Raw genomic sequence first — 23,004 nt, forward strand, 5'->3', positions numbered from 1 at the left:
TTAACGTAGCTGAATTTGCGTACCTTAGTCCGAAGTGGGGGGGTTAGTGTAGACCAGCCCTTACTTCTGCCACCTATCCTCATTTAAAATTTGGACAGGCTTCCTCTCACAATTTTATCATTGCATCTAAAAACTAACACTAATACCCCAGCCATCTCCTGAATAAACACTAACTGTGAGGTGGTTCATTGGTAGGATACACCATTTGTCAAGGACCAAGCTGAGAAGGCAAACTAGTTTTACCTGTGACCCCAAACACATTTGAAGCAGTCTCCAGATATGAAAGGCTGGAACATTAACCCATTATTTCAACTGGCCTCACAAAATATAGTACTTCTGGGGGATTACTGTACTTCTTGGGTGGCTAAAGTCACTCTGCCTCACAATACACCTCAGGCATGTAATAATCCCCCAGAAATCCATAGCCAGTCAGATTTTATAGCCTAATTGTACTGAAATTAACTTTAACGCCACAAAGAATGCACTTCAAGGTAAAAATGTTTTCCTAGAGCTTGAAAGTGTCTTAATTACAAGTTTCCAGCACTTTTGTGTGTGTGTTCAGCACATAAGAATCATTTTTAACAGCCAGGCCTAACTAGAACTGCACTGAAAGGATTAGACACATGGGAAGTAATAAGACAGCAGGTAGTCATGTTACTTATTTTCAGATTTTCTTTTGAAGTGATTGTAATTAAAATTCAGTCTTCCTATAGTGTCACAAGAAATCCTAATTTTAGTCAAAATCTCTGTGCATTATCTGTTAAAGTAGCAGTAAAAGGCTAAGGTGGCATTTTCAAAAGCACCTACGAAACTCAATGAGCACAAATCCCATTGGAAGCCATTGGGACTTGTGTTCCCAAGTCACTTAGGCACTTTAAGCTTTAAGATGGAATTCTTCCCCAAAGAAAGTGGTCTAATCATGCTGTATTGACCATTTTATGGAACATGACACTCGTTTATAGGAGTTTAATCCAAATTTTTTGGTCAGACCTTTAATAAATGTGGCTGCCACTTAAAGGGCTGGATTGTGCTTTCACATGAACTTTCATGAATGTCAAAAAGATGCATCATGCCACCAAATTAATTTTAAAACTGAACCTCACTAGAAATTGGCTCCAGGGGAAAAAAACAAAAAACAAAAAAAACCTTCCACAAATGGCATCGTACTTATGTATACTGCCTTGAGTGGAAAAGCACAATATAGTATCAATTCTAATGATAGTTTCATTATTGCCATTGCCTAGCACCATGAAATCCAATTTGCAAACTGAAAATACAGGATATTCTATTCAACAATTTTCTTCAACAATTACAGGGCTACTGAAAAGTATTTTTCTCCACTCTCACGGAAGAAGTTTGCTATAACAATAGCTTTGCCGTCTGGACTCTAGAGTGCTCTACAGACCTGACGAAGGTATAATTTAAGGACGTTACTGATGTCATGTGCATAGAGCTCTGACAGTTCCACCAAGTCCTTTCCATTTTCAAAAGCTTGACAAAGCTTTTCAACTCTTGATTTGGCTCCATTCACACGATAGATACCCTGAAATGGGGGGGAAAAAGTCAATCAAAAAACAAAACAAAGAAAAATTGTTCTTTTTGCTCTAACCGCAACTGTGAAACACAGATTTGAATGTGACAGTACAGTATTATCAGTTTAAACTATTTTCAGACTGGATTGTTAGTATTTAATCTTTATAATGTTGAGTTAAGCTGTACCTTTACATTCAGGGCTCTGCTTTCAATTTCAGAGGTACATTTTTTGATGATGAAAGGGATGCCATCAGGGACACTTTTAGCAGCTTGAGCAAATTCCACCCCAAACAAATGAAGTCTTCCATGCAGTTTTTTGTGCCCACACTGAATAGCTAAAGTCTCTAAACATTTCTTGTGGCAAGCGAGTGAGCACTACAAGAAATAAGGTACATAAGAAAAATAACGTCACATACCTCAACATAATTGGACAGCACTAACGTTTCATATTTCGAGTTTGTTTATATTATCCCATATGTTGTCTAGAGAGCAAATTTACAATTCTGTAGTGCCTTGCTCTTTGGCTACATGTTAATGCTAAAAGGTCACAACATTGTCTGAGAATTTGTAGATTATTGCTACCAACAGAATACGAGTGTTAAACTTCCCATTCATCTTCACATGAACGCCAATCAGCAGCTGTACAATATACCGCAGTGTTTCCAACCTCTTACCTCCTCGCATTCTGCTCCATGGAATACCACTAGGCTGTCACATTCTCTGCATTTAGATGGAGCCCTCAACTTTCGCAGCTTGTGTGTTTGAGCTGCCTTGGACAGAAGAGTGTTTCTAAAAGGTCCCGGTGAATTGGCAATTTCAGACGTTAAATCATTTACACCTTGAAACAAAATTTTGCTGTTACGATAATTTCCAAAATATCTGGTCAAACATACATGATGAGGATACAGAATAAGTTACATTACTCCATAACCAGTAATCACCTTTCAGGAAATAACTATGACACCAAACCTGTGAAAGCAATACTATATTAATTTCCATGTATTATGCAGGTTATATAATAGTTGAATAATCAGCCCTAATATAAACTTTAATCAAATCATATTAATAAATGGTCTCATATAGAGTCCAATTTTGTGCCCATGATCAACTATGGGTTTAAAATGATAGAAATCTAAATGCTAACTTATTACCCCCTATAATTCAGTCAGCTAGGTGTGCAAGTTCCATCATATGTGCCCAAATAATTGTACATACAAAAATGGAAGCTGCCTTTACAGAATTTGGCCTATAATAGTTAAAATACTCTAGACATCCTTTGACTAATGCTTCTTCACTGCCATAAATCTATTCAAATTATATATACAGACACAAAAGAGAATATCAAAATACACAGAGACCTCTAAATAATTCTATTCCACTCCTATGACCCCAGAGATAGTATTTTAGAGTTCTGGAAAAATTGTGCCATCACTGGTAATTCTTGTGCCTTGTTATTTAATGTAACTCTAAGTTTTTATTCAAATTAATGTTGACAAACCTCAAAAACGTAAAATCTTACTCATAATTTTGTGCTTTCCGTTAGGTTTTATGAAATATAAGAAAACAGTCTAGAAGCTAAAATGGTATTTGGTTTTGTTTCTCCAAGGCTGTCATGTTGTCAAAAAAAATCCCCACGTCAACCTAACAGTATGTTTTTCACATTTAAGCTGGGGGCATCAAACATGATGCCAAGCCAACTGGACTTCAAGGATAAAACCTCAGTTAACATCCTAAACATTTGGATCTTGCAGATAATGCGCTCTCCTTGTCTGGGTGTTGTACCTGGCAATAGAGAAGACCCAAATACCTGGCATCCAGCAGTGTAGCTCTTGCTGTGAGCACTAATGCTGAAAACTCCTTGGCATCAGATGCTGAGATAACATGAGCCAAGGGTGATCAATGAAGCACCATCATTAGAAGTGTTCAAATGAAGATAGTACATTAATCTAAATATAGAAAGGACAATACTACACTATTTCATAGAAATTAACTAGATGACCGAGGTGGTCCTTTTTGACTGTGTATAAAACAATTTTGTGAGCATGTCATTTTTAGATGGATTCAGTTTGATTTTACACAAAGCAGCTAAAAACACAATCACTCTTAAAAACAACAAAAGCCTTCCACTAACTTACTAGAATGTAGGGCTCAAAAACATAATACATTACCACAGTCTGAAGGAGAAGGTGGTTCCCTTTCATCAAGATCATCTGCAGATGACATAGTGCCAGTAGACGGTGTTCGGGGAAGCCTTCTCTTAAAATCCGCTATGGAAGAGAAGACGTATTTTCAGACTCTTGAAAATACAACCTGCCCAACTGCGTATTCTCAATATGGGCTCAATCTAACTTCCACTAAAGTGAATCTGAATTCTTCCATTGACAAAGAGACTCTGGGTCAGGTTCAATGAGAGGATTTCAAATCCAAGTGTAACTGGGAATGAGCTGTACCTGGACTAGCAGATGGAGAGTCCATGGATCGTGATTCGCTGCTTCCTCCTGCACTTTCAGAGTCACTGCACATTCCTCCACTTTGGTTGCCAACTGACCACGATCTGAATGGTAGGGGTCCTCGCACTGCTTTAAAAAACAAAACACTAAGACTTAAACACAGCCGGCTATGAATGCTCTTAACTGAGAGCATCTTCAAGCAGGGTTGTAGAAAAAGAGGAATATTACTGCAAGCTAAGCCAAGCCAAGTTACATAAACAGTCTCCACTGAAAATAAAGTTGTTGCATGTATGAGAGAAAGCTTTACAGTACGTATAAAAAACAAGTTTTAGAAACTTGACATTTGTCATGTTTTAGTGACCAGCTGAAACCAAAAGGGTATTCTTTAAGTGTTAGATTAAAAGTTTCTTAAAATTGCTTGTTTTACTCTATTATTGAAACAAAAATTTTAATACATAAATTTATTATGAGGATTTGCTGTGACTTGCATTTCACTCTTTTTGGCTATGAAACTAGATTGCTCAGCTAATCAGTTTTACAACTGGTTTATATGCACTAGCACACATGCGGTGTTTAGGATGCAAACAAAGCTTTATTTAAAATACAGCTTTTGTTGTTGTTAAACAAATGCTATATTGTGGGCCTAAGCTACTTAAAGCTCTTCTAAAAAAATGTTGGTATCTATTACCTATCATATGGTACATCCAATTACTGGCAATGGGACACATCATAGTCACACCTGCTTAAAATGACCTTTCTATTTAGAAATGAAAATCTAATGAAATATGAAAAACCTACCTTGGATATCTGTGCTGCTGGAAGACCTCTTCTCCCCAATTTTTTGGAAACGACGATAAGATGGGCTTCCAACATCTTCTAAAGACTGGGTGGGAAAGTCTCCTGAACACTGGGATAAGTTTCCATGTGATGTATGGGCACTGTTTGTTGGTTGTTTACTAAAAGCCCTTTGAAGAAAAAAAGCAACTCATTGGAAAGGGGCCTGAATACAGTATTCAATTAAAAACTCCCAAGGCATTAAAATGCTTAATATTTTTACTGTTCACATCAATGGCAATCTCAGAGTGTATCATGGCAAATATTTACGGCCAAATATTGCTTGTCGATTACATCAGGGGAGTCCCACCTATGTAACAGAGCAGAATTTGGCTCTTGGTATTCAGGTACCAGTAGTACTCCTCATACAATCAATCTTTGAAATGTCTCCATGAGGTTGTTATAACCCCTATTTTGCAGATTGTGAAGTTACAGCAAAAGTTAACAGATTTGTCCAAGACTAGAGGAATTCAGTGGTAGATCTGAGATTAAACCTCAGCAGTTCCTGCCTTCCAGTCCTGTACTTCCCTCTAAGGCTTTGTCTCTAAAAGTGCCGGTGTGCACAGCTACCGGCGCTCGTTGGGGGTGAAATATTTTTGTTGCCGGGAAAGTTGTCTCTTGCCAACAAACAGTGGCTACACTGCGTGCCTTTTAGCGACGCGGCTGTAGCAGTACAGCCGCGTCGCTAAAAGCTGTGTAGTGTAGACAAGGCCTAAATATCATTTCTCCCATAATACATAGCTGTTTGCTACTTAAAATCAATCTAAATTTAAGATTTTTATCTTTGTGCCACTGGCTTGACCATGATTATGCATCTATAGCATATAGACTTTAAAAAGGCTCAGAACAGTTAATTAGACTAATATATTTTTAGGAGTACATAAAAGACTTCACAGTGCTGCAGAAAGCTTCTAGTCTCTGGTAAGTCAGCTCTCAAGATGCAAGGAAAGAAAGCAGTTAACAATCTAATTAGTCTAAAATGCTGAGGCACCATAGGGACAAAATGGCTTATTGGCCAACTATAGCCTTAGGAAAGCCTGTGCTTAATCAGCTCTCCTCTACCCAGGAAAAGGGAACTGTTTTGAAGTCTTCTTTACAAGAGAGCAGTTACAACAGAGTGTCTTAGGTAAATACTATTCTAAAGAATAATTAAAAGTGACCATTTCAAGTGCATGGGGAATCACAATGCCATGTGAAAAAGAGTAGCATGGTGTGGAAAAAGAATCAGCTATGAAACACACAAACTCTAGGAGGTAAATATTTTGAGGGATATGCAATGGTTTTAGAATGCCATTCCTACTGATTTTTTGGTAGTTGCATAGCTAAAGCCCTTTAACTCTGAAAATTCAGGAGTATGGGTCTAAATTAATGAAAGGCAGGACATTTACAGACAAGTACTAAGAATCTCAGCCTTAACTTTGAATTTCCTGGCTTTGGCTGGTGCAAGTCTGACTCAAGCACTAACTTTCTGTATTTAGTTTCCTTTTGAAATGAAATGACAACACTTTCATGTAGAATTGTGAAAACAGAAATCGGAATGGCTATTTTTGCTCTTAAATTGTGAAGTGCCACAATGACAATTTTACATTGAGTTTAAAAGACTGAAAGGCATTTAGCCTCTTGACGTGCTCAGTTGAGATGCTGTTTTGCAGTCTTTCCAGTATCGCATTATTCATAACCAGAATTTGAGGTGAAACAGTAAAAGTTCCCAGGGTACCCAGAAAATGGTACTTGTTTGGGGTAAGTGTTCTAATACAGTTGTGATTAAGGCAGCCATCCCAAACTCATGCCAATAAAAGCTTGATGTCATTATTAACAATTCGTATTACAGTAACATCTAGGCTTCACCAGATCAGGACACTATTATGCTAGAGGCTGGACAAACACACACTACATTCCATTTATTAGTGATGCCGATATTAACAACTTAAATTTAATAGCAACATTTTGTCAGGAACCAATCCCATCTCATTGACTTTAATTGTTAATGGGATTTGGATATTGGCAACAGGCATGTCACTTCCTAACAACTTTTTTTTGGGGGGTTGGGAGGGAAGAGAGGAGAGAAGGAGGGAGGAAAAGAAAGGCCACAGGCAGGTTTGTGGGGCTGCAGGGAGGGAAGGAAGTGCTGGGGGCTGAATAGAACCTCCCCTTGCACTCTCTAGGCTGCGTCCTGCACTGGGCACCAGTGGCTTGGGTCCAGCATGTCCTAGCACTTTCTCCCCTGTCTGCAGCAAACCTGCTACAATTGGGGACCCATCGGCCACATAGGAGCGAAGAGACTGGGGCACCTGCATCCCTCCCCAATGGGGGAACCCTGGCCAGAGTCCTGGCACTGTGGGCTCAGATGGGAGACTGCAGGCAGGGCAGCAACAGAGAGAGGGACTGCAGCCTGGATTGTCAGGGCACTGAGGGCCATAGAATCATAGAATATCAGGGTTGGAAGGGACCTCAGGAGGTCATCTAGTCCAACCCCCTGCTCAAAGCAGGACTAATCCCCAGACAGATTTTTGCCCCAGATCCCTAAATGGCCCCTCAAGGATTGAACTCGCAACCCTGGGTTTAGCAGGCCAATGCTCAAACCACTGAGCTATCCCTCCCCCCAACCGGTGGAGGTGCACACTACCTCTCCCTGCACTCTCCAAGCTGCGTCCTGCCCTGGGGGCCCGGGTTCTGCACATCTCCGTACTTCCTTGGCTGCAACCCCGCAGGCAGATTTGCAGGGCTGCAGCCGTGGAAAGAAGTGCTGGGACATACCAAGCACTGGCCATAGGCAGATCTGCAGGACTGCAGCCACAGAAGGTACATCCCACTGCTTCCTTCCCTGGCTGCAGCCCTGCAAACCTGCCTTCTGCTTAGTAGCTATTTCCAGATAATGGCAACTTTTTGCTGGGAACCGAAAGGTTGCTAATAAGCAGAATCTACTGTACACCAGAAATACTCCATGCAACAAAACGCTTAAACACCTAAGACAATATACAACCATGAGGATGTGGTGGCAGCAAAAGCTGCACAACCCATGTATTTCTCATGCCTTCTCTAACTCCCACCTTCCAAGGTTGCTTCACTAAATTCATGTTCACTCCTGTTACAGCATGTCTTACAAACTAAACACACTGTTCAAGATCAAGATCTTTCATATTACCAAATAGCTATACCTAGACATTAGCAAGTTGATTCTAGTGATTGAATCAAAACAATTTATCTATGTTCTTTTTAGCCCTAGTATAAATAAAGGGGAAAATACAACACTCTGGTGGGTTTAGTTATAGCATTGATGTCTAATTAAACGTGGTTACTGGATAATTCAGAGGGGCCTAAGTCACAACTCATGGTAAAATGGCAAGTTCTATTTTACTCTTGTACAAATTTAGTTTCACTGCTAGGTGCATCCTTCTGTAAACATTTTCCTCACATTTAATTTCAAGTAAACAAGTATCATTAATATTAGCTCTCACCCATCAACCTCGGAACTCTGAATTTCAAAAGAACCTGATTCAATGGGAATGTCTTCTTTTGGCAAACTTTTCACAAACTCCAAATACTGCTGTCCTGGGTCATAGAGCTTGGCATTCTCACAGAGGGTCTGACAGTTAACTGGAAGAGATACAACCTGGGCATGCTGCATTTGGAACAGGTTAACTGTTGCCTGTTATGAAATAAAGATTAAAAAAAAGTTTGGGGCATTTTAAAACATTTACAAGATAGTTTATACGTAATCCACCCCTAAGTTAACTTTTGTTAGGGGAAAAAAATTCATTAACCCACTTTATTGAGGACTCAAACAAGCTTGCCAACTCTATCATAAATATTTTCTAATACTGGATTAGTCAGAGAGACAACCCTGTGCTCTGAGTGTCCCTAAACCTCTGACTGCCAGAAGCTGGGACTGGACGACAGGTGAGGATCATTTGATAATTGCCCTGTTCTGTTAATTTCTTCTGAAGTATCTGGCACCGGTCACTGTTGAAAGACAGGGTACTGGGATAGACAGACTGTTGCTCTGACCCAGTATGGTCATTCTTATGTTCCCCAGGTTTCCAAGCACTAGTTGTACCCTCTTTATCCTCAATGTCACAAACTGCTTTCCCCATATATCTATCCCATCTCCAGCTGGTGAACATAGCACCAGTGTCTCTCCATTTGGATTGGTGTGTCCAGCAGAGATTTCTGTTCATCCCATCAACAGGACAAAAGCCTCTATCAGGGTGAAAGATTGGGAGTTCCAAACCCAGGTTGGCCTATATCCTATATTTTAAGGTAACAGATGACAAGATTTCTCCCCAGGATGCAGACTAATTTAAAAGGATATTGGCTGAGGAGGTCTGCAGAGGGTCAAAGAAGGAATCCTCTCCTCACAGGCTAGGAAATAGGAGCCGAGCTACTGCAGCCTCGGGGTTACAGTAATCACTGCTGCACTTCCACCCTCCTCCAGAGGGGATGGATTCTTGCCTTGTGGATTCATATACCTGTGGCTCCACCACCATTGCCGCTTTGCACTAGCAAGGAGGGAACCCCATACAGCTGAGTTTCACAATGTGAACAGATATGGGTCCCACGAATAAGTATATAAATACTATGTAGCAAAGCTGTTGTCCTCATTGTGAACTGAAATATCTCCTCCTCCTCCTCTGTATTTGGTCTTTTCTAACAAAGTTTAAAATTAGTGAGTTAGTCTGCATAGTAGATTAGTCATCTAAAAGACCAAAGCAATGGGGCTTAGCTTCTCTCCCTCCTTCACCCTTCCTCAAACTAATTCCTGACTGATTATACTAACATGACAGCTTCTAGCCTTATGGAAGCAGCATTTCTAAATACAACAACCTTTTTGCTTATGCAGGCCTATTGAATTTCATATACTGTAGCCAATCAAAACTGAATTAATGGCAGCTTCAAGCACATCAATGTTAATGGGTTCAGAACTGTACTTGTGTAAAGTTACTAGCTTTCATTCTGTACTCTTGAACAAGGAAATGTCTTTTCTAACCCTCAAACAAAAACAACATAATTTGAACAAAAGTTGTACCCATGAGCAACAGGCACAAAGTAAACCCAGGGCAAAGGCTCTCTGCAATGATCACTGGGGTTCATACAGAAGTTTACAAAAATCCCATCTACATTCAAAATTCTTGCAAGGCAATAGTTTATGAAGAACATATCTTAAGGGACCTTTCTATTCTTTTCAATGGGATGCCACTAGCATGAGAAAACATATATTATTTTTAAGTAGTCAGCACCGTAAGCTGGTTTTCTTTTACTTTGTTACCCCTTCAGGTAAATGTATCAACACCTCACTCCCATAAACAGCTGTTTAAAGGTTATTTTCTAAAGCCTGACTTTCTTTTTGAGTTCAGAAATAGTTTTTTAAAGGGTCTCCTTACAGCTTTAAGGGTAAGATCACACTGAAAAACAAGTTCCCGAAGCTGTGTTAAGGTATCACTTTTGAAGCTTTCCAGATCATTTCGCTTTTCTTCAACTTCTGCCATGCTGGCTTTGTAGTGTTCACAGGCCTCTTCAGTCTAAAAAAATAAATATATATATAGATAGATAGATAGGTAACTGATGGACCACAGAGCTTTGGTACCAGAAATAAACTAAGAAAAAAAATGGACCAGCAAGCTTGTAACTGAGGGTTCCTATTAAAAAAAAAAAAAAAAAATCAGTATCTAAAAAAGCATGGATTATGGTAAATTACAAGCAAAACATTGGCTTACTTATCTCTCATTGTCCAAGCACAAGTAAAACCCGAGAACACTGTCATTGCAAAAAACCACTTTTGGAATAAACAAATAGAGCTCTTACTTTCTGTAGAGCCTCCTCTTCTAGCTTTCGCTTTTTCTCCAACTGTTTGCTGACATCTTTCACAAGACTGCTGCTTGTGCTCAGATGTTCTTCCTCAGCACGAATGGTGGAAGATTTTGCCTTCTCATACTCCTCTTGACGCTGCAGGTACAGTAGCTTTGCTTTTCTTAGAGTAGCTTCCAGTTCTTGCTATACAATATACAGTGCAAGAGCAAAGAATGAATCCCTTTGCATCAAATAATGCAATTATGCAACTGGAAAAGAGGCTGCTATGTAAAGGCCTCCATTTTACAGTATTGACTACAAGCAACATCTGAGGAGCCTTCACCCTACAGCATAACCCTATGGGTTATGAACTGCAGCCAACGAAAGCTGTGGGTGGCTTAATATGGGTTTAGATATCTAACTTTAGGCACTCAAGTTTGTAAGTTCTGGCCTGCATATTGAGCAATTTTTGAAAATGCTGGACACTCAGTGTTCAGTACACAGAAATACCAACCATTTTCTTCTGTTCTCGCTGCCAAAGTTCCTTGATATCTTTCCTTTGTTTATCCAACTCATTTTTTCTTCCTACAAGAGGCTAGATAAGAAAAAGTTTATAAGCTAAATAATAAAGTCATATTTTGTTAGAAAGTATGCTGCTATGCATTGTAACAATTACATGAGGAATAAAATTTTACCTGCACAAATTTGTTAGTCTGGAGAGCAGCTGCTGTTTTTTGCCAAAGCTGACTGTTCTCAATATCATTTTGAAAAGCGTTTATGAATATAGACTGGAATGGCATGTAATCCTAGGATTAAACACAAAAGAAACTAGCAACATTGCAGGGTAGAAGAGGAGGATGTAGTCACTCCAGATCCTAGTAGAATTTAACTAGATCCTCAGGTTTTTGCATGTGTGAAACCCAGAATTAAAGCTGTAACGTGAAGGTTATTGTTATAATTCTCTCTAACAATTTCACTTCCATTAAGAGAATACTTAAAAAGAGAAGGTTCCTACATGTCTAAGTTTTGTGGTTACTAAGCACACTGAAAAATAGCACACAAAATAGAAGCATGATGCAAGGCAGCTTTTTTTAAGGAATGTAAGGAACTTTTACTGAAGTTAATTACATAAAGACCACTCTATACTTCCAATAGATATGTTCAGTCATCAAAATTTCCACACAGAGTCAAATGAGATTCAGAAGGGTTGAGCTGATAATTTACCATGTAATCTCCTTTGTATTCACTTATACAAAAATTAACTCTTCAGTGCCCAGAACTGGGACTTCCAAGAGCAAGGAAGTTATTTTAATTTTGAAATTGGATACCAACCTAAATATCCCATTTGGTTTTTTTTTTTTTTTTTTTTTAAACATAAGAGAAGTTTTAAAAAAATAGAATTAACTGAACACTCACCTGGGGTCCAACAATAGCTTTTGCAGTTTCAGCCATTTTTGCTAAGTTTTTAGCACATTCCACTTCTGTGGGGGGAAAAATTGGATTTCACACATAAACGTTAACGGTAACAGCAACTGCACCAAACATCAAACATGGTTTGCATTCTTATTTTAACAGAAAAGGACAGACACAACATCTTCATTTTGTTACAATCTTTCAATTACAGGAAATGGGTAACAATTCTATTCACTTCAGTTGAACAGCTCCTAATTTAGAAATCAGATTATTGACAGTCCGCAGCACAAGCCTGACAACAGATTTAATTCCACTGTGACAAAGCTGATTAGATGCCAGAAAGAGCCACTCACCCAGGCTAAGTTTTTTTTCTATCCATGCGACTACATCCTTGGCATATTTTGACCAAGCTTTAGCATAAGACAGAGCCGATTCAAGTCCGCTGTCATTTCTTAGGAGCATGCTATCGACCTCTTCAGCCCGAAGATGTCCTGAAAATAAAATGTCAAATGCAAAGAAGTGAATTTTAGACATGACCACACACCGACAGTGAAGCCAGTATCAGCCAACTGTGAACACTAAAGCAGCTCTGATCTAGAGTAGTTCTTTAATGCTAGTTGACTCTAAATAGGACTGACAGGGGTTTTAGAACAAATTAAAGGGTCATGGTATTTTATCTTGCCTAGTTGTATGGTCAGCATAACTTTCTTAAAAAAAAAAAAAAAAAAAAAAAAAAAGTTAACCAAAAACACTAGTCTCAATTACACACAAATGTGGCTCAGTGCTAGTCTATTTTCTCCAAAAAGTTAATAAGCACAAATATGGATTCTCTCTCAATTTAGATTTCTGAATTCATTTTTAGTCTTAATCTTAATATGCCCGATTAAAAAACCCCTGAAGTATCGAGTTTATTTAGAGAATATGTTCACAGTTATGAACATATGCAAGACAGAATGTACAAATAAAGTAAAGAGAGATGCTCATTCATGTAAAAACATCTACCTGTATCTTGAACATCCTCCCGTTCATGTAGTGATCCCACAGACTCCACAGAAAGGTTTTCAAAAGACTTGCATGTAATAAAATAAAGTGCGTTAGAGCAGAATAGTCAAACCAAGGACCGAAAGCATACTAACAAAACAAGAGGAGCTACCTGCCTTTAATTTTTCATAATTTACCACTGACATAGCAAGAGATGGAGCTGGGCTAACTATTTATGCTTAAGAACTTCTAAGCTCCTGAGACAGTTTAAATGCCAGGGAATTTTTACTTGTCTTTTAAACATTTTTGAGCAGTAGTCTTCTAATTGTTTAACAAAGCAGTTGACATTTACTGGATCCACACATCCTACCCTGCACACACAGACAGACACACAGACAGACAGACACACACCTTTCAGCCAATCAGTGGAGTTCTGGACAAGAATCAGGAAAGTGATAGAACTACGATAAACTTTTCCCCCACCCGCCCACCAGCATTCATTATGTACATTAAGGCTAAGCATATAAACTTCCCACAGATTTACTCTTATCCTGCAACTTCTCCATTCCATTCCCCCTTTTTCTCTTACAAGTCCTTTAGTAAAAACTTTCAAGTAATTTCCACATTTTTCATCCACTGGTCTCATTACAGACGCCCTTACTGCTATGATCTGACCCACTGACGAAGCAAATGATTTCAGTGAGCCTTGTATAATGAAGGGTTTGTGGGATTGGGCTCTTCACTCTACACCTTATGTTATTCTTCAGTAGTTTCCCTTTTTTAAGATTCTGCCCAAGGCAACCTTCTTAGCAGGTCCCTTACTCTCTACAACTTTATCTATTAAGATATACAAAATTAAATAAGAGCTACACAAATTATGGGTACTTGGTCTAAGACTCCTGATCACCTCCAGGTTTAAGACATTCTCCCCTTTATGTTTTTCAATCATAAAAATTAACTCATTCTAGAAACTAAGCTAAACTTTAAGCACTACATGACTAACTGAAGAAACACAAGCACTTCTATAATTTAATTTGCAACAAGAGTTTGAAAATAAATTTATCTATCAAATATGTTTACTTGTTTAGGCAATTTTTCTTCCTGATTTTTCTAACTTTTCAAATGGAGATTAAAATCAACCACAGCCTGTTTCTGTTTTGGTAACTTCCTGGTTCAGGTTTTGGTAGCACTAGTTTCGTTAACAGCTTTGCAGACAGGAATACACTAACTTACACTACCTCGGACTGTCCACTCAGCTGCCAAGCAGAAACCACTGAAAGTTCTTCATGGATTTCCTAAGATTCCAAGGGGTCTTGTTTGCCAGTTAGTTTTAAGGCTCTGCTTTCTAAATTATTTCGGAATTTCTTCATCAGTTCCTTTGAACTTCCATTATTGTTTGGTTTTTATTGTCTTTTCACCCCAACTTCATAATTTTCTCATTCTCCTAATCATTTAGCTACATGACATTCATGATTTACTCTTTAGGATGCCCTATTCACTTCCAAAGAATCCATGGTTAAGCAAATTTGTGTAAAACTGCCGAGGCCAAAGTATGTTATAAAAGTACTTTCCTTGCCTGCATGGACAGAAAAATAAGTAATAATTACTTTTGAACCCAGAATTAACACACACTTCTCCAAGTCCCTGATTAAACACTAGCAACATTTTTGAAAAGTTTTCCCCACTGTTGCAGATGAACAAGTGTTAACTTTGGGAGCCCATTTATGTAGATGGCCCACTGGCTGTCTCATCTAACTCTGTTGGGAACAAGTCTAAACTGCATAATGCTGAAAACTGTTACAGTTGCTGGAAGCCTGTCTACATGAGGGCTCCTGAAATTAAACAAACCAACCAACCCCACTTTCCCTAGTGTAGACAAGGCCATGGAGAACAGTGTATTAGCCTTGCTATAACCATAGATCTCTAAAAGTTAAAAAAAAAAAGAAAAGTTTAACAGTACAGGAAAGAAAACTTAACAAGACTTGACCATAACAATGCTACAGAACTATATCTTAAAGATGCTTTCTAGTAGCATAGACAGTGCCTAAAATCATGCACTCCAAGATCTGGGCTTGAATTTCAGCTTTCGTTCTTGATACTCTAACAGTCTGGATCATCATACATACTGTTTCTTAACTATATTTTCTTGCATACAATATACACCGGGCATGGCTTACCAAGTTTTTGTTTTTTTCCAGCCTGCACAGCACTGATAATGTATTACATTTTATATATTTATTCATAGATAATTAAACTTGGGCTCTGTTTCTAGGTCCAAAATGCTTACTTTTAACAACCAGAACAAACTTTAAAAAATTAACACTTTACTGGAATCAAGCAATGTAATTGCTCTGCTGGATAAACTTATTTTAAACATGAAATAATCTAAACAAGACTGGCGAAAGTGAAACATCACTGGTATTAAAAACATGAAAATATTTTATACAGGGAAGACTTAATGACACTATAAAATGGCATTTACATTTTAACTGGTTTAATCTTTCAGAAAATCAAACAAATTAATCCAGAAACAAGGATATTCAAATTAAGATGAAAAGACTATGAAAATTTCCTTTACAAATATGATTCCATACTCCCAAAAGAATGCGTTCAGCCTACCCGACTTCTACGAGATACAGGAAGTCCCAGTGACGAACCATTGTCTACATCTCCCATAAGGAAGTCTGAAACACTGCCACAAAAACAGAAAAAAACTGTTTCATTTGTTTGTTACTTTTGAACAGAATTTCTACAAGTCCCTCCAAACAGAAAGTTAGGTGCAAATTAAAGAATCCATCTATCTATTTTTTAAAAGCTCTGCAGAACAGTATGTTCAAAAATAATCTATTTTCTTTTAGCATATTCAAACTATCAAGTTTTTAAGCTATCTACAAGAGCAACAAAATCCCAAGACTGCTCAAGGTGTGATTTACTTAAGTTCATGTCTCAACCAAACTTTATCTAGAAGACAAAATGAATATTTACTACTAGTCTGTATTAATTCTGTTCAGTATTATTCCTTTTAAATTCCAACCTATACCACTTACACGTTTCCAAAGGTGAACGCCAATGTGTCAATAGATGAAAATATTTCACTGAAGAGTTCTCTCTTGTTTTCTTCATTCACTTCTTTGAAGTTCACAGCTTAGGAAACAAACAGAATCCAAATAAGAGAAATTGTTCATTTTTACAAATCATACAGGAAAATTCATACAACAATCTTGTGGAAAACATCTATAGAGAAAGGTAACCCTAAACTTCATGAAAGTATATTTCTAGAATTGTTTATAAAACATTTGGAGCAAACTAATAAATGTAACTCAGGTTCAGGGCAAACAGATAAGCACAATAACCCAGAAAACTTCCAAACTGGGAATAAGGTTACCATCACTCAATTCCCTACATTTCCCTATTCCCAGTTAAGGTCTGTGTGGATGCTCTTTGGGGGAGGGGGAGGAGAGAGGAAGTGGGAGCAAAGGAGGAAGGATGGCCACTCACAGGAGTGATTCAGTCACCTACAAGGCAGTGGCAACACACAGCTCATAAATTATTTAAATATTGATATAGGAAACTGCTTCTCTATCTTCCAGGCTGGTCAAGGAAGTCCAAAAAACAGTTTACCAAAACAAAAGGGCTCCATACAAATATATTCCTATTTCATATCTGAAAACAGAAATCCTGTATCTAGATGAGATGTCCAGGGAAATGCCATAGGTTGTTTCCTTGGCAGAAACCTTCATTTGTATTAGTCCTGCAATCTGATGACCCAGCTTAGTAACAGTTATTCTGTTCCACTGTGCAAGTTGGGGGCAGTGGAGAATAGAGAAAGAATTGCTCTACCACCATCACATGTGATTTCAAAATAGGAAAAGGATAAGGTCACTCTTCACTCTTAGTGTTTAACACTGTAGTATTAGAGCAACTGACCCTTACTAGAGCCTCGAGACACGAGGGGGGAAAAGCAGGATTTTTTCTATCCTACACCCAAATTAAACCCTCAGCAAGGAGGCAAAGAGCAGTTTTCTTTCTGGTTCTCTCCAAAATACTCTGCCCTGAACCCGGGGTGGACCTCGGGTAGACAATCTTAGTGACTTGCCCGAGCCAATGGAATTTAGATTAATATCTATTCCTGAAGGCTTAATTGGACAATGTGAAATTCTGGTTTACCCAGATGCCATAAAATTTACACACACACACACACACACACACACACACACACACACCCACCCCTTTTGCAACATTCATGACAATATTAACCCAACACAAATAATTCAACCTATTTGTAGCGCTTCAAACATACAAAAATTGAAATATGGAAATAAAAAACTCACTGTATCTATTTCTAGAATCAGTAACTCCAACATTAAGTGAAAATGTAATTCATTGTACAGAATTTTCCTAATAAGCTTATGCTTTTTAAGGCTTCAGTCTAAACTACATCAAGGCTTCCTGCCAGATGCTTAAACCCTAATGGGTCACCAAAACAAAGAAAATACAGTAAGTAAATCAGATCTTCTCAGACTTCCTTTGTGAAAGGAAACGTTTTCACTAGCAAATTAACACAAATTCATTCCTCCTTCCTTGCATGTACTCAGCATGCCAACTGATTTGCCAAAATATTTTTTAAAAGTGGTTTTATAGCAAGCGAGCCTGACATTAAGCAGTCCTGTGCTGTATAACAATTCTTTGGCATATGAAGAACATACTGTAATGAAATGGCAACAATAGTTTAATAGTAGTCACATGACAAAAATACCAGCAGTTACTACTGTGGACATTGTTCCCTGTTAAGATCAAGGTTTCTCTCTCCTTTTCCATTTTATATTGTGTGATTAACATGAAAATAATGCCTCTGGTACTTCTGAAGAAAAAGTAATACACGCTATAAAGTTCCACAGAGCAAACATTAGATTACAAGTTTTGAGTGGATTTGTAAAAATCAATGGAAGAAAACATTTTGAAAACCCTCAACTTTGCAGAAATAATCGAAGTCTATAAATAAAGTCTTCCAAACTTAATCATTAAGCAACAACATTTAACTAAAGGATTTATGAATTACCAGCCATCCATGATTGGAAAAAACATTAAAATGCAAGCACAAAATCCTGCCTATTTGAAACACAAAGGACTTACCATGAAAATATTTAATAAATCCTTAACCAAAATATCTTCAGAGAAGCAGTGCTTCTCTCACTGTACTAGTGAAACATTTAACATGCAACCTCACCCTAAAGAAAGGCTGTCTGCACTAAGAATCAGCTTTCCTGTTCCAGGAAGACTCATGCTCATCTTGTTAGGCCTTCATTTTCAGTGATGGAGAAAACTTTCCCTTTCAGATTCCATCACATTAAGTGGGGTAACAAAAATTATATGACAAAAGAAGTTTCAGGACTCCCACCTCTCATCTAATAAGATTCCCCAAAATGCCTACCAATAAAGTTGGATATAGACAGCTTACTTCATGTCTCTTACTAGTGCATTCCTGATGTACTTAACATCAACTTTAAACATGCACACTCTTTCCCCAGGACATCCTGACTGCACACAATAGCTACTGACAACAATGGACTGTAGTAATATTTCCCTGTCTGGAAATGGCATCTATCTATAGTAGTGCAAGTTTCAAAGGGAGCATGCAACTTAATAGCATTTGCAAGGGAAAATGTTAATTTTTTGAAGTCACACTATAAAGATAACATACCTGCCATCTAGTGCCTGAAAGGCAATACGTGTAATATATTAAAGGTGAGCTGTATTCTTGAAGGAACAAAAGGGATATGTACTGACAGTCAGCTTGACTAACAATATCAGGGCATTGTAAAACAGATTTCAGATTTTATATCTTCAAAGTCAAAGAAACCAGAAGCTTAATCCAAATAAAATGCCTAACACAAAACAGACTGTTTGGAACACTGTGATTATAAATATTTTTAGAAATAAGAATTCCAGAGATATTCCTGGAGATAGTTACCCATGCTTCTCTAAAGCGAAGAGAGACTTTGAATCTGCTCTTTTGAATGAGGAGATAGTCAAACTATGGTCTCCACTTAAAAGTTTTGCGAGTATAGCTATGTCAGTTAGGTTGTGATTTTTTGCCGATATAGCTATGGCTGGCAAGATCCTTAATGCAGACACAGTTATACCAGCAACAGTCCTTTTGCCAGTCTGTGTCCACGCTAGGAGGGTTTCCTGGTATAGCTATACTGACAAACCTTGTGTGTGATCTTCTTCTTTTCAAAGGCTAATTCTACCATACCCAATTGAACAGACCTAACAACGCTACTCCTTTTTCTCAACAAGATGTCTACAGTCCTAGCCTCCCTCTGTTGCCAAATGATTCAGTTAATTATTATCTATACAACAAGTTCATACAATTTTGTTTTATCTCCTTAACTGGATGACTGGCTTTTGTATTCCAAGGTCTTTAAATAACCACCTTCTAAAAGTAAAATCATTTTTTTCAATTACTTGAAGCCTTGTAGTTGTAGTTCTTCTGTTCAATGAACTTTCAGTTTAATCTCTTCTCCGAATGTAGGACTTTATTGACAAAACAAACATCAAAACACCATGAATTCCAAATGCTAGCTTAGTGTCACCATTCCTTTCATAGGTAGTAAAATGATACAGTTTATGTCCATAATTGATTCTTGGCTACAATTTATGCTTGCCTAAAACCCCCACTCTGCAAATTTATACTTTCTTGAAGTCAGTGAAAAAAATGCAATCAAGTTATACATTAAAGCAGAAGAAATGCAACAACACTATGCATTCTACTTTTGGCTACACTTGAAGACCACTCAGAAGCTATAGCTCAAGGGTGGGCAAACTTTTTGGCCCGAGGGCCACATCTGGGTATGGAAATTGTTGGCAGGCCATGAATGCTCACGAAATTGGGGGTTGGGGTGCAAGAGGGGGTGAGGACTCCAGCTGGGGGTGCAGGCTCTGGAGTGGGGCTGGGGATGAGGGTTGGGGGTGCAGGAGAGTACTCCGGGCTGGGACCGAGTGGTTCGGAGGGCAGGAGGGGGATCAGGGCTGGGGCAGGGGGTCGGGGCGTGGGAGGGGGTCAGGGGCAGGATCTGGGCGGCGCTTACCTCAAGCAGCTCCCAGAAGCAGCGGCATGTCCCCCCTCTGGCTCCTATGTGGAGGCGCAGCCAAGTGTGTCTGCGCACTGCCCCTACACATAGGAGTTGGAAGGGGGACATGCTGCTGCTTCTGGGAGCCACGGCACACGTGGAGCGGGGCAAGCCCGCAACCCTGCTCCCTGGCGAGAGCTTGAGGACCAGATTAAAAAGTCTGAAGGGCTGGATGTGGCCCCCAGGCCATAGTTTGCCCACCCCTGCTATAGCTAGTAGTGCATGTACAATGTGGTTGCTGGTCTGCTTGGTAGTACAGTAACTCCTCACTTAAAATTGTCCCGGTTAACGTTGTTTCGTTGCTGATCAATTAGGAAACATGCTCGTTTAAAGTTGTGTAATGCTCCCTTCTAATGTCGTTTGGCAGCCGCCTGCTTTGTCTACTGCTTGCAGGAAGAGCAACCCATTGCAGCTAGCTGGTGGGGGCTTGGAACCAGGGTGGACCAGCAGTCCCCTATCAGCTCCCTGCTCCCCTAAGTTCCCTGTGCAGCAGCTGCCTAGCCATTGCAGCTGTCCCTCCCCCCACTGCCATGTGCCGCTCCTGCCCTCTGCCTTGGAGCTGCTCCCCAAGACTCCTGCTTGCTGTGCGGTGGGGAGAGAAGGAAGAGGGGGGCTAATGGCAGGGTGTCCCCCTCCCCCGTGCTCCTGCACCCCGCTTACCCCATGTTCCATAGAGCAGGGGGGGGGACACACCAGGGCTCAGGATGGAGTGAGCTTGCAGCAGCTGCGGTCTCAGCAAGCTAATCTAATTAACAAGGCAGTGTACTTAAAGGGGAAATGCGCATATCTCCCTCCATTCCCACTGCCTTGTAGAGTGAGAGAGTTAACCCTTGAGGGCTCAGCCAATTGCTAGTTCATCATTTAGCAGTAAGGGAAATATCCCTCCCTCTGACTCCTCTACCTCAACCAAGCTTCACAATCATCACCACTGTGTGCCAGTATTAAATTGTTTGTTTAAAAAGTTTTTTGTCTGGTGAAAAAAATTTCCCTGGAACCTAACCCCCTCATTTACATTAATTCTCATGGTGCAATTGGATTTGCTTAACATCGTTTCGCTTAAAGTTGCATTTTTCAGGAACATAACTACAACGTTAAGTGAGGAGTTACTGTAATAGCCATAAGGAGCCTTTTAGACCTAATCTTCTGGCACCAGCTTCCTATTTACTTCTGAGCAGGAGTGGTAATTGTATGAGATTTTCAAGCCAACAGTTTGTAGATTCAGCGCTAGGACTTGGCATTTTCTGAGAGTGCCCTCAACACTGGAATTTGCTTCCTAGCTGATCTAAAAGAGGACTTGTCTGCACCTGCCTTAGTACATGTTAATTAGGGAACACTAGGATTAATTGTGACCGGCTGACAATTGTCAACATAACACTATATGTCTACAGAGAGACATATCATGCTTGTGTTATCATGATGGCATTTCACAGTGTAACTGTTTCCCACTGCCAGTTTGTTACTTTTAGTAGCCGATGGAAAACAATTTTTTCCTAAGCTTTTGATTTAGGATGGATGCATGAGTACTGGCTTATTTGAGCTCTTTTTTACTTTGTTTCTTAACACAACACATGCTCACTGCACGCTGTACATCGACCTTGAAATGCATAACTAAATGCATTTGAGGAATATAAAATTTTTCATAAATGTTTAAGGACAAATGTGTATGGAACAGTGTTGCAATATCATTTGCTAGAGGTCCTTAGGGCAAAAGCACAATGTAGCTAATGGAAGGTCTAATCTTATATTGCAGTTAATCATGGCAGTTTTTATCTTGGTATATTGACTGACATAGGAAAAACCACTTAACTAAAAGTAAACTGAACTTCCATATTCATATATTTAATTAGTTGAGATGCTGACATATTTCTATTATTAACATGATTTAACTGAGCCAAAGTGTCCTGTTTAAAAAGAGCAGAAGTTGCTGCTAGAGCTTATTCTTTTGCTATTAATCTTAAAATTATTCAATTGTGAACAATTCTCTACCACCATTTTAGGGCTGATTTTATCTTTCGAATTCTACCAATAATCCCCCAGTCCTTAACACCTCGCTGTACCTCTTTGCCATATGTATAAACAAACATACATTGGCTGTGCAACAGCTGCAATCCATGCCTTTCTAGACATTAGCTACAAATGAAACTCTCACCAGAACTTTGCAATAAGAGGTCTTTTTTTTTTTAAGCTGGTATGAAGAACTAAGGCTCAAATTCACTTGTGGATAAGGAAGCACAGTTCCACAGCAGTCAGTGCAGTGAATTTGGCTCCAAATTTAAAACATGTTTGCATCAGACTAACTAGAGGAAGAGAGAGGAAATAATTGGACAACTTGCAAACATGTCAACGGGGGAGGCAAATTGGAAATATTTGAACAGTTCTATGCATTGCATTGTTTGATCAGAGGCTTAAATTCAGGATTGCTTATGTACTTTAAAATTTTATCCCAAGTGGGAAAATTCTTCATAAAAAGGGCTTCAGCACTGAAGGCACTTCTCAGGTGTCTGGTCCTCTGCAGTCTGTTTGGGAAAGTGGCTCAAGAGGCAGCCTCCCCCAACGAGTGAAAGGATCCACTCCTGCAGTTGCAATGTCAAGAGAAGCTGATACAGACATTTGGCCTGCCCTACTCTGCTTTTCTGACCATGGGACAGCCTGCTGGATGTCTGAGCCAGCAGTTTGAGAACTCTCATCCTCAACTTCCCAAACTAGTTTAGATTAGAGCAACCATGGAGTTGGAGACTGGTGGTGAGACACGGCAAGGAATTAAGAAGTTGGGATGTGGGAGAGGAGAGTCCATCTACTTCATGACCACTGAACAGGCTGTGCAAAGACTCCTGTGGTTGAGAGCTCAGATTAAGATAGATGCCTACTTCCTC

At 39.2% G+C, this 23,004-nt stretch overlaps 1 protein-coding gene across 1 annotated transcript in view; it reads right to left on the reverse strand.

Moving 5' to 3' along the window:
• The window catches only part of ARHGAP29 (Rho GTPase activating protein 29), an 82,105-nt gene that overhangs the window by 5,897 nt on the left and 53,204 nt on the right, over nucleotides 1-23,004 (reverse strand). Inside the window, exons 3-18 of the mRNA XM_065409090.1 lie at nucleotides 16,046-16,142; nucleotides 15,618-15,690; nucleotides 13,020-13,086; nucleotides 12,371-12,508; nucleotides 12,021-12,085; nucleotides 11,300-11,410; nucleotides 11,119-11,199; nucleotides 10,620-10,808; nucleotides 10,199-10,336; nucleotides 8,276-8,466; nucleotides 4,782-4,948; nucleotides 3,984-4,112; nucleotides 3,702-3,800; nucleotides 2,208-2,371; nucleotides 1,720-1,908; nucleotides 1,406-1,543 (exon numbers count right to left, since the gene is read on the reverse strand). Coding sequence (XP_065265162.1) covers nucleotides 1,406-1,543; nucleotides 1,720-1,908; nucleotides 2,208-2,371; nucleotides 3,702-3,800; nucleotides 3,984-4,112; nucleotides 4,782-4,948; nucleotides 8,276-8,466; nucleotides 10,199-10,336; nucleotides 10,620-10,808; nucleotides 11,119-11,199; nucleotides 11,300-11,410; nucleotides 12,021-12,085; nucleotides 12,371-12,508; nucleotides 13,020-13,086; nucleotides 15,618-15,690; nucleotides 16,046-16,142 — 2,036 coding nt within the window. The remainder of the gene's footprint in view (nucleotides 1-1,405; nucleotides 1,544-1,719; nucleotides 1,909-2,207; nucleotides 2,372-3,701; nucleotides 3,801-3,983; nucleotides 4,113-4,781; nucleotides 4,949-8,275; nucleotides 8,467-10,198; nucleotides 10,337-10,619; nucleotides 10,809-11,118; nucleotides 11,200-11,299; nucleotides 11,411-12,020; nucleotides 12,086-12,370; nucleotides 12,509-13,019; nucleotides 13,087-15,617; nucleotides 15,691-16,045; nucleotides 16,143-23,004) is intronic.

This window comes from Emys orbicularis, chromosome 8, assembly GCF_028017835.1.
Source record: "Emys orbicularis isolate rEmyOrb1 chromosome 8, rEmyOrb1.hap1, whole genome shotgun sequence".
Lineage (NCBI taxonomy): Eukaryota > Metazoa > Chordata > Testudines > Emydidae > Emys > Emys orbicularis.